Raw genomic sequence first — 11,470 nt, forward strand, 5'->3', positions numbered from 1 at the left:
GTAGAGAGTTCAGGAGAGTAAGACATCAGTCATAAAGAATGTAGCTGTTCTTATAACTCCTGTCTCATACATCTGTGCCCTTGTTTTCTATAATGTAATCAAAACATACATATACAGATGCGGCCACTCAGAAAACGTAATATATCTTCCAAATGCCTCAAAAATAACACTATGCGGTAGTTATGTAATTCACTGGCCAAAGACAATCGAAAGGTGGCACTTGTGGTGCATTGGATGTTAGTTAAAAGATTACTTTATTTCATATCACTACTGTGCATGTTTGAATCCTCTTAATGTGGAAGAATTATAGAATGGAATTATACAACTAAAGGGACCTTTTAGTAGCTGAAAATAAAAACAGAAGTATAACATAATGTATACCTAATGCACCTAATTTAATGCAAATTTCAGCAACATTATTAATAAACTTAATAATGTTAACTTGTTAATGTTAATGTTAAATAATTAAACTTAAAATTAATATTCCCTATCAAGTGGTATTAAATTAGTATGACAACTTTTTTATGACAATAATGGAAAGTGTTCTTATTATGTATTCTTAGAAACTAATAAAACTTTATAGCTTTTTATGAAGTATATAAACTTTATATACAGTTGTTAGAACAAGAATGTCAAAACTTCCAAAATAACCTCCATAAGTTACAGAGTTAAAGACTATGATGCATAAAATGTTTGTGAAGAAGGTGGATTACTGTTTTGTACTTTGTTTTTTTATATTTAGCTACCTCTACCATCTTCTGTAGGTACATTAGGTATATATTCCATATAAGAACATACTGTATGGCTTTAAAGCACTACAGTGCAAGATGTGTGAAGCATATTTTCATAATTGAAATGTAAAGTTAAATTGTTTCCTGATTACTTGTTGCTGAAATCTGCATTCAAACAAAATATAGACTAAGTAGGTAGCTGTATCAGCATGTGTAGGCTGCAAAGGAACAAGTAAAGGTTTATACCATGAAAAGAGAAGAAAAGAAACACGTTTTTGGTCTTCGGGTTCTTCTTCTTCACATCCGAAGAAGGATCCACAGCCGAAACATAGTGTTTCTTTTCTTTTCTTTTCAGCATTGTATAAATCTTAACTTGTTCCTTTGCAAAATATAGATTATTTCGAAGCAGATGCAAACCTGAAAGAAGGCCACCGCGTTCACAACAAGCTATTTTTTATATATCCAACTGAGTAACTTGTTTTTTGTAAAATAGCCCTACTTTCTTTTTTAATTAATTTAATATTTAACACTGTGCTGTAATACACAGTTTAAAATAAAGAAGTCTAAACACTATACAACTTAAATTGTATAACTGGAAAAAGATTATCCCCAGCATTGGCTGGAATTCATTCAATTCATTCATTCTGCCTGCCCAAATGCTTCTACACACCAGCTTAAGCTTTCATTGCTCCACCTGGTGGTACAAAGTAGTGCAGTGTGACGACTGAATATTTTTTAAAATGTGCAACACCCCACAGCACTCGTGCTGCAATGTTCTGCATTATCCTCTGTGCATTCTGAATGGCTGGATCTGTATAAATATATACATCTGTACAATACTAGGCATTATCCACAAAGATTCCTCCACAGAATCCAAATCTCTCTACTTCAGTATTAACTGAAATCACTTACAAAACTAGTATTTTATCCTATCCTATCAGCTACTGACAGTAAATATGAAGGATAAAATTCCGTGACCATCACTAAAAGAGGGGAGTAGCCTCCAAATGATGGAATGTTACCCACAGGCAGCGAGAACTGAATGTTTACACTAATGCCCCAATACTGACTTTGAGTCTTTGTCTGCTGCACTGTGCAGAGACTATGCCCACACCCGTACACTTCTGCTTTTTTGATTAACCTGCGATATCTGCTGTACTGACCTGATAGAAGCAACAGCCAGGAGATGGTAGAATGAATTCGAGAGCAGGGTCTGCTGAAAACAGGCAGGGCAGGCAAGTGAAAGGAAAACTGACACAATCCTGAGACACAGTCAGACAAGCATGGGTCAAGCCAAGAGAAAGTGAGAAAAGCACAAAGGTGAATCCATAGGAGAGTCAAATAACAGTCAAATTCGAGAGTTAATTTTCCCCCTTTTCTCTTTTTTTTGCGGGCGGAACACACATTCCACAACATCAACCAATCAATTAAATCACAGGTGCCCAGCCTTTTTTAATGTAAGATCTACTTTTTCGTTCGCCAGTCCAGCACTATCTAACACTATGAATTTGAAGCTCTGATATGGGAAAAACATACTGTAGGCACATCAGTACAATAGTGATACCCATCACTAAAATGACAGCAAATTAAAGCAAGTGGCTCATGCTTCAGTGAACAAGTAATGTTCCCCATTTTAGAAAAAAGAATATCTAAGCTTCGTCGAGAACACTTGTAATTTTTATTTACGTGTTGACACTGCTGATCATGTCAATTACATTTTTATTTTGTCCCTGCAGCTTGATATTCAGCTCATTCAGCAGTTTAGTCAAGTCTGTGAGGAATGCTAAATCCAGAAGCCATTGGTCATCCTCTAATTGGTCATATTCACCATGTTTAAACGACTTGAGAAACTCTTTGATTTCAGGCAACAGCTCTCTGAACCTCGGCAAAAATTTTAGTTTTTGAAATCTCCAAACAGTAAATCGGCAGCAAAGCTTCTTTTATGACCTTTCCTTTGCTGAGAGACCTTTTGTGCCAATCTGAGTGAGCCAAGACATGGTTCACTCAGAATGATGCGATAATTTCTGCTTTCCCTCTTGTATCCCTTGTGAAAACCAACTGCTGTGCTGGTAGTTGAGATTTTAACTTTTCCACTTTCCGTAAATCACTTTTAATGGGAAAGACTACATCATCTGTTTTGTGTGTAGTTTTGAATTGTTGTTCTATATTTCCCTTTTTGGCATAGATGCTAGCATTGCAGATTAAACACCCACACTTTGAATGAGATAGTGCAAAAAAATCATCATGCTCCCATTCCTTGTGGTAATGGCAAGCTTTTGGTCTCTTTGCTTCATCATTTTCGCTCAAACACTACAACTATCAAATAGGCAATCAAACATATAAAACTGTCAGCAAATTTTTCACGGCTAGTCTGTTTCACTCCGCTATGCAGTGTAGCAAATGTGGGGTTCGAACGGCAATAACCAGGAGAACATTCTTGGTTAGCACACACAACACTATTTACAGAGCTCCTGTAGCCTTTTTTTCAGTGGCAGCCAGCACCCAGGCAACAGAAACTTTTACAATGCAGTCAACAAGGGTTAAACACACACAAGGGCAGTAATATGTATGACATTACAGCATAGATCTGAATGGATGATTAGGCTATTGAAAAAAGTAAATAGTCAAATAGCCCATTTATTTTTTGCCAAACATTCTTGGGATGGACTGGTTAGCACTCCTGCGATCTACTGGTTGGGGAACCCGAATTAAATAATTTTCCTTTTTATTACCTTATCCCCTCCTTCCCTATTATAGCTTTAAGTAAAATATACTGTATTTAATCTGACTACACCACCCTCAATAAAGTTGAGAGAACCTCTTTATTATAGTATTCAGCTTCTTTAATTATATTATATTTAATTATAATAATACAAATATCAATGTAATAATTTGTATGCTATATTTACTTATTTGAGAAAGTCTCTTTGTAAAAAGTAAAACCTATGTATTGGTCAGGAATCAAATTCAGACATTCCACATGACAGGCAAGAATTCTGCTAATGAACATTGCAACACGTCATACAGCTTGGATGAGCTAAATTAAAAACCACAAGCACTGCCTTTTTTCATTTTCTACTAATTTTCAATGATACTACAAGTGTTTCATTTTCCATTGCAACAAAAACAACAGAACAAAGTTATTAAAACAATCATGTAAACACTGTTCCAACATAACCAGAGCAAGTTGAAGAATATAATGCATAAAATGTTTGTGAAGAAGATGGAATACTCTTCTATCGTGGAATACTGTTATTTTTTGCTACCTCTAACAGATATATAAATATGTTTATATTAATAAATTAATATAGTAAATGGTGTTCAAAGATGGTTTAATACTTCAGTTATTTTTTTTTATTTTCACCTACCAAAACTTCCCTTTTGTTACATGATTATATATTAATATTCCATGTTAAGTGGATTTAAGGAAAATTAGTAATACAGATTAAATGAAGCTGTGGTTTCACTATCATCTAACACACTACTAGTGCCACCTTTCAATTCTCTTTGGCCAATGAAAAATTAGCTAAGATTTTGTCAGTATTTTAATAGTTCAGTATGCCAGATGATATTGCAATATGCCACAGTGAGCTTGCTTTAGACCAGGCATTTACAGCACAATTTGAATGGCTATATTTGTAGATTACCATATGTCATGAAAGACTGGGCCCAGTTCATATAAAAAGCATTGGAAATGGTGTTTGTCTTTTTTACTAGGTATCTTTTTCTATAACTTAAAATACAATGTATCATTGCCTATGCTCGGATGCTGTTTGTGGACTTAAGCTCTGCATTTAATATGCTGCAGCCCCATCTATTCATAAGTATGTTGAAGCAAATGTCCGTTAACCATAACGTTATATGATGGTATCATTCATTTTTAACAAATCGTACACAGTATGTCAGGGTCAGCAAAACTCTTTCTGAGTCAAGATCTATTAGCACAGATGCCCCTCAGGGCTGTGTGAGCTCTCCAGTTCTGTTTAAACTTTATACAAATTATTGTACAAGCAGTAGTCAAAGCAACTTAATTTTCAGATTCTCAGATGATACAGCTGTTCTTGGCTTAATGCATACCGTAACCGTGCTGGTCTACTCATGTTGAGTGTGCTCCAAAGTTCAGCAGCGCTTATATTTACTGTGAAGACTAAGAGTGTTTGGGGTTCAACAGGAAGTAATACTACTCTTTTACCATGCTGTAATCGACAGCATATCAGATATGGTATTACAGTGTGGTTTGGTAAGCTATCAGTTCATTTAAAATCGCAAATTACCTGCCTCATCCAGACAGCTTTGAATGTCATGGAAGTGAAACAGCATCCCTCCCTGCAGACAATCTTTGAAAAATCCATAATCAAACAAGCAAGAAAAAATTATATCAAATCCTTCCCACATCCTCAACTCTGAATATCAACTTCTTCCTTCTGGCAAATGTGTTAGGGTTCCCAAATGTAAGTCAAACAGATACAAACCACTATCCATTAAAGCTGTCAACACAAATGTCAAGGGTAAACACAATTTTGACTCTTACAACCCACTTGAGTTCAATATGTTTTTGTGATGTGTTACATGTTGTTATGTGTTATATTGTACATGTGCAATAGTGATGTGCAATGTTTTTCTTATTTTTTGTAATAGAATAATGTGCAATGTTTTTCTTTTCTTTTTTTGTTTGCATTCTATTTAAATGTACAGGAGTGCTGTGTGTCCTCAGGAGACAATAAAATCTTATCTATCATTGGAATGCATACTACAGTATGTAGTGCATACTACAGGCAGAGTACATTTATCACAAAATATTTCCTGTAATAAAATGGAAAAAGGGGATGAATCCACATACAGTACAATCTGTAAGGGACCAGATGCAAAGAGATAAAACAAATTGTATAAGAACTTGCAGCTAATTACTCTAGGTGTGTAACCTACATGCCAGGAGTATTAGAAACAAAACTTAATAAATAAAGTAAATTGCATTAGGATGCAAATATAATGTAATTGGAAAAATAGAACTGGAATAATTAAAACATGGCTACCAAACAGCAATGTTGTCAAATACTCCATGTCTGAAAATACATGGAAATAGAAGTGAAGCTGCTGGAATAAAAATAAAAACGTAGGTCAGGTACAGGAATGACATGTACACATATGAATACATTAAGATGAATCAGAATTTAAATAATCTAGATTTCAGATTATTTTTATTATAATGGTTACTGAGAAAACTTAAACAGGTGTATCAAAACAACACAATTCCTTCTCCATTTTAATAGTTCAAAGTTAAACAACACCAATGAAGAATGTCATGCCAATCATGGGAAACATGAGCTGTCTCACCTGACTGTTTTAAATGAACATTTTTTTCTATCCCTACTTTGTAGATAATCTTGATTAATAAACCTATATTATATAAGTTATATAACTTGACAAACTAAATGTAATGTGTAAACGTGTATGGTTTTACATAGAAAATACGTTGTCTGTAAGAAAACAGCATAGGTTTTTGAACTGTAAAATATTTATCTTGGTATTTTTTGTTAGAATCATAACCTGTAACACCTTTTTTAGAATGTTGTATACTCAAAAATCAATGTGTTGCGCTTGATGAAAAATTAGCTTCGATTTTGTCGGTATTTTAACAGCGTAAATAAGGACAAATCGTAACATTAACTTTTATTTCAATGTGGCGTAATTTTAACTCTACACGTATTCTCCACATTAACAAAGCATAGTTTAAATGAGTTATATGTGTAATTCCTAGTTTTACTATATATTAATCCTACAAGTATTCATACACGCTCCTTTCGGATTTACAAATAAACCCCTGAGCTATTCCCTGTAGCCTAGGTTATTGGCTTATCACTGAGGGGACCTGCAGTGCACTGGCCTCAGCTCTCCGGACAGCCCAGTGTCAGCTGAAAGACCTGGACCTGAGGGACAATGATCTGAGAGATTCAGGAGTAAAGGAACTGTCTGCTGCACTGGAGGATCCGCATTGTAAACTAGAAAGACTGGGGTGAGTTTGTGAATGCTGTGAACTACAGTAATTGGGTTGAGTACTGCAAAAGGGTAACCAGACATCTTTATTTTCTATTAAAGGCCCCATTTTCCTGACTTTTTTCAAAATATTAAAATCTAAAGAGGTGTTGACAAAATTATATGGGCATCATGCAAACACCAATGTGGACTGGTTTTTAGGGTTCAATCCACCTGGTTGTGTGGCACACATGTGACTATACTCTCCATATTATTTTTTAAATGATGTGATCTTAATTGACACATCTGCTTAAATAAATAATTAGCTAAGATGCTAATTATGAGTTCCCATTAAGTTTTTTCAGTTGTGTGCAGTATTGGTATTTCAGAGGTTTGGTCAATCCAAAGTTTGTAGGTTTTAAGATGCTAGGCAGAGCAGTGAGACATAAGCATCTGAATTAACAATGTAAGTAGAGCCAGACTACAAAAAAGGAACTATATATGCATGAGTTGGGATATTGATGAGCTATTCTCTCTTCAGGCTTTCTGGATGTTGGGTCACAGAGGTTGGCTGTGCAGCTCTGGCTGAAGCTTTACAATCAAACACCTCAAGACTGAGAGAGCTGGACTTGAGCTACAATCATCCAGGGGACTCTGGAGTGAAACTACTCTCTGCTGTCCTGGAGGATAAAAAATGTAAACTGCAGAAACTGAAGTAAGTATAGAGACTAAGAGTAGAAGGTCTGCCAGTGACAAAAGAGGAAGTCATAGAATAATAATTCCTTATACTTACATAGCACCTTTCTGGACACTGCACTCACACTTTACAGGTAATGGAGATTTGCTTCCACCACCAATGTGCAGTACCCACCTTGATGATGTGACAGCAACCACAGTGTGCCAGTATGCTTACTTACATCAGCTATCACAACTGAGTGATGAAGCCAGTTCAGAGATGGGGATTATTAGGGGGCCATGGTAAACGCCAGGATGTCGGGGTACGCTACTCTTTTTGAGAAATGCCCTGGGATTTTTAATGACCAGAGAGAGTCAGCACCTTGGTCTTACATTTCATTTAAAGGACAGCTCCTTTTTATTGTAAAGTGTCCCTGTCACTATACTGAAGCATTAGGACCCACACAGACCACAGGGTGAGCACCCCCTACTATTACCTCCTCCAGCAGCAACCCTAGCTTTCCCATGAGGTCTCCCATCCAGGAACTCGCCAGGCTCACCCCTGCTTAGCTTCAGTGGGTTGCCAGTTGTGAATTGCAGGGTGGTATTCTGTAGCTGCTGGCTCTATAGAATGTTATAATAGTGTTCTATAATTGTTTATTCTTGAGGTGGAAGATCACCTACAAAGCCTACAAATAAAGACATTCCATGATCAAACCTAAACACAACACAAAGATGCATGTCTAACCTACCATTCCAGGAGGAACAAGTCCTGTATCAGTTTTTAAACAGCTTATCAAATAAAATACTGAATGCTACTTCAACAATGTATGTTTTTGATACTCCACAAAATCAAATCACTCACCAAAACTTGTCTGTCTCTGAGACTCTCCAAAAACCTTTTATATATAAGACATACATAGTATATATATATAAGATTCATAAACACTCACAAATTTCTCAGTTCCAGAAAACTCACAAGTTCTTTAGGTCCACAGCCCACAGCGAGTCCTATGGTGTACAGCACACATCAAGTATCTGCCTTCTGGCCTCCAGACAGCAGATCGATCAACTGACCCAGAAAGCCTCTGATTCCTGCTTTTCAAATTGTCAACTGACCAGCTGTCTCCCAGCAACTGTTCAGGTGACTGAACACAGCTTAGCTTATTCTCCACAGCTTTATGATGAATGTGGTCCAGACAAGGCCACCATCTTATCTGAACCTGCTGCCCTTTCATAGTATTTAAAACCGTAATGGCCTCTTGACCACTTTTTAATTTTATTTCCTGTTGATGTACAGCCCATAGTAGCTTTAGTTGTTTACAAACTGTTTTGGCAGTAAATATGTTCATTGCCATTTTAGTGATGTAATTGAGTTGAGTACTCTGAGATGTTACACAGACATCTTTATTTTCTATTAAATGTTAAACATTATCATTGTTATTCTTTTATGTACCAAGAGAGCTGGGCCACTGCCAAGTGGTTTGCAGGAATCTGTGGTAACAGTTGCAATAAAACGATGCATCATTTCATTAACAACCACAACACTACAAACTCTACAATTTCTTACCTCCAGAAGTTGATATTTTTCCCCAGGTGGGTCATAAACAGCTTGGCAAAACATAACTTCTGCAAAACGGTCAAAGGCTATAGTCGATGAATTCCAAATTTAGTAGCTATTATTCTAGTGACAATGCAACTAACAATAATCAATTTTATTAGAACTTTTCAACAAGAGCTATACAACAGCAGTAATATATGTCAGTGGAAAAATCTCTTCTATCCGCTGCAGGTAAGTGTCTGTGTGCAGTACAGGCTGACCTAGCGCGAGAGAGATACAAGCAGCTTCTGTACACTGACTGGAGGGGCAGGAGGGAAAGTGACAGCAGAGACGGACATGTTTGTGTGTGCTAACCAGAGTCACAGAAGGGTTGGTTAGCTGAGGGTCTAAAGTTATTGTGCTGAAAAGGCAGATTCATCAGCCGTGGGTTCTTCGCCAACGAGGACCAAAGAGAGACTTTAAAGAAAGGCAGCAGAGGCTGCTGGCTGCAGTAGCCAGTGATGTGGCAACAGTGGACAGCAGACTGACTGTAGGCTGCAGAAACCCATGTGTGATTACTCGTGGACTGGAGAGGCATTGGAGAAGAGGCATGGCCTGGGTGGCTGTTGGTCACAGACATTCACAAGGTGCTTACTTCAGTTTATTATTTAAGCACGGTATGCAGGAAGACAGCAGGTGGAGAAGACCTGAAGTCTCCACCTGAAGGGGAGCTATGTGAGCACATGAGACCTACTGTAAGGGGTCAGAGGGGTTTGGGTGGAAAAGTGCTTTCAGATTGTAGCAGGTCTTCTCACCTGTCTTGTCATTCTGGAAGTCTGTTTTGTGAAGTGTAGTTGGTGTGAAAGCATGAAAAAACAAAGCAGTGTAAAAACTGAATGACAGTGTGTGGAGATAACATATACAAACAGGTACACAACCAGTTCACTCAGTGAGGTAGGGCCTGTCTATTACACCACACTTAGTGACTGTTTAGGCCTTACTACAGGTCCACTAACAGCTATCAAGTGACCTTGTTTGACCCTTTATTGTCTTTATAACTAACATTATCTTGACCTGCCCACTGTGTTCTAACCTGGCCAGGTTTAAGTGATGCTTAAAAAAAATCTGTAATCAAAACATCTTGATGGATTTGGGCAGGGAGTTCCACAAATGTGATAAGCACTGTAAGGTGTTACTACTTAGACTCTCGTCATGCATTCAATAAGGCTTGTCGAACTTGTGGATCTTTGACACCACAGTCTTCTGCCAGTATGCAGGCATGTCTCTGTGTGCCTGAATCTGTGTGTCTGTTCTGTTTTCATACAGTGTTGACCACATTGGAAAGGACAGGGACAAACCAGGACTGCTGAAATGTGAGTCGGTTTTTAATTGTTTACGCAGACAAAAAAGGGGAGAGGGGGCACAGAGGAGGACGAAGACAAAGTGGACTTTTCCTGAATCTACCGACATCTGTCATCCCTCTGTCTTATGTTGCTCTCTCAAACTTCATTCCAGTCAGTTAACTGTGTATTACAGGGCTCTCCTCTGTCATATCTTTCTGATTTAACATTTCCTATCTTACTGTATCTGTGCAATTTCTTTTTCCTCTCTCTGTTCACCTCTTCACTTTTAATTTTTCCAGTTCCTTACTAATCTTTTTCTTATTAAATTTATTGCATTCAGTTGTAATATTTTATGTGATCCACTTTTTTATAGGGGAGTTGTTTTCTTTTTTTCAGATGCGTGTGATCTCACATTGAACCAAGAAACAGCCCACAGACGTCTTGCTCTGTCAGAGGAAAACCGGAAAGTCACAGTTATGAGACAGGAACAGCCATGTCCTGATAACCCTGAGAGATTTGACTATTGGTCCCAGGTTCTGTGCAGAGAGGAGCTGACTGGGCGATGTTACTGGGAGGCTGAGTGGAGTGGGAAATGGGTATCTGTTGGAGTCGCCTATAAAGAAATTAGCAGGAAAGGATGGAGTCAGGGTCCCCTTGGATCCAACAACAAGTCCTGGTCTTTTAACTGCAGTGACCAGTTTTACTCCGTCTGTCACAAGGAGAGCCGGGCTGACATACCTGTCACTCTGTCCTCCTCCAGAATAGGAGTGTATCTGGACTGCCCAGCTGGCACATTGTCATTTTACAGCATCTCCCCTGACACACCAATTCTACTCCACACTGTCTTCACCACTTTCACTGAACCTTTGTACCCTGGATTCTGGGTCTGGGGTCCTGACTCCACTGTCTCGCTGTGTCAGATAGAATAACTGCTATGTCCTTTGGGAGAAGGTCTTTTTCCATCTCTCATTTGCCCTCTGTATCTTCTTCAAAATTTGTGTTCAAAATGTTTATCAAATTAAGTGTATTTTTCAGTTTTGCTTACATGCAGGTTGGGCAATGCTCGTTGATTAAAATGTACAGGTAATGTGATACAAAAAACAGTCCTGGAATTGCTTTCCCGTGAGCTCAAGGAAAGTGACAATTTTAAGTCAGAGGAATCCACCTTTTCAAGGCAGTCCACAGGTGAAATACAATGTTCCTGAGGC

General features: G+C 37.7%; 1 protein-coding gene across 1 annotated transcript; it reads left to right on the forward strand.

Moving 5' to 3' along the window:
* The first annotated feature begins 5,861 nt into the window (after positions 1-5,861).
* LOC107076478 (stonustoxin subunit beta-like) lies at positions 5,862-11,470 on the forward strand. Its single transcript, XM_069180179.1, has 5 exons — positions 5,862-5,868; positions 6,558-6,744; positions 7,246-7,419; positions 10,246-10,292; positions 10,659-11,470. The coding sequence occupies exons 1-5, from the start codon at positions 5,862-5,864 to the stop codon at positions 11,189-11,191; spliced, it is 948 nt and encodes a 315-aa protein (XP_069036280.1). The 3' UTR covers positions 11,192-11,470.

The sequence above is a fragment of the Lepisosteus oculatus genome, chromosome 18 (assembly GCF_040954835.1).
Source record: "Lepisosteus oculatus isolate fLepOcu1 chromosome 18, fLepOcu1.hap2, whole genome shotgun sequence".
In the NCBI taxonomy this organism is placed as follows: domain Eukaryota; kingdom Metazoa; phylum Chordata; class Actinopteri; order Semionotiformes; family Lepisosteidae; genus Lepisosteus; species Lepisosteus oculatus.

Excerpts from the sequence above, each read along its gene's own strand:
- LOC107076478 (XM_069180179.1), top strand. Across the intron at positions 6,745-7,245 it reads TGTAAACTAGAAAGACTGGG|GCTTTCTGGATGTTGGGTCA; the intron begins GTGAGTTTGTGA and ends TTCTCTCTTCAG. Across the intron at positions 7,420-10,245 it reads TGTAAACTGCAGAAACTGAA|TGTTGACCACATTGGAAAGG; the intron begins GTAAGTATAGAG and ends GTTTTCATACAG.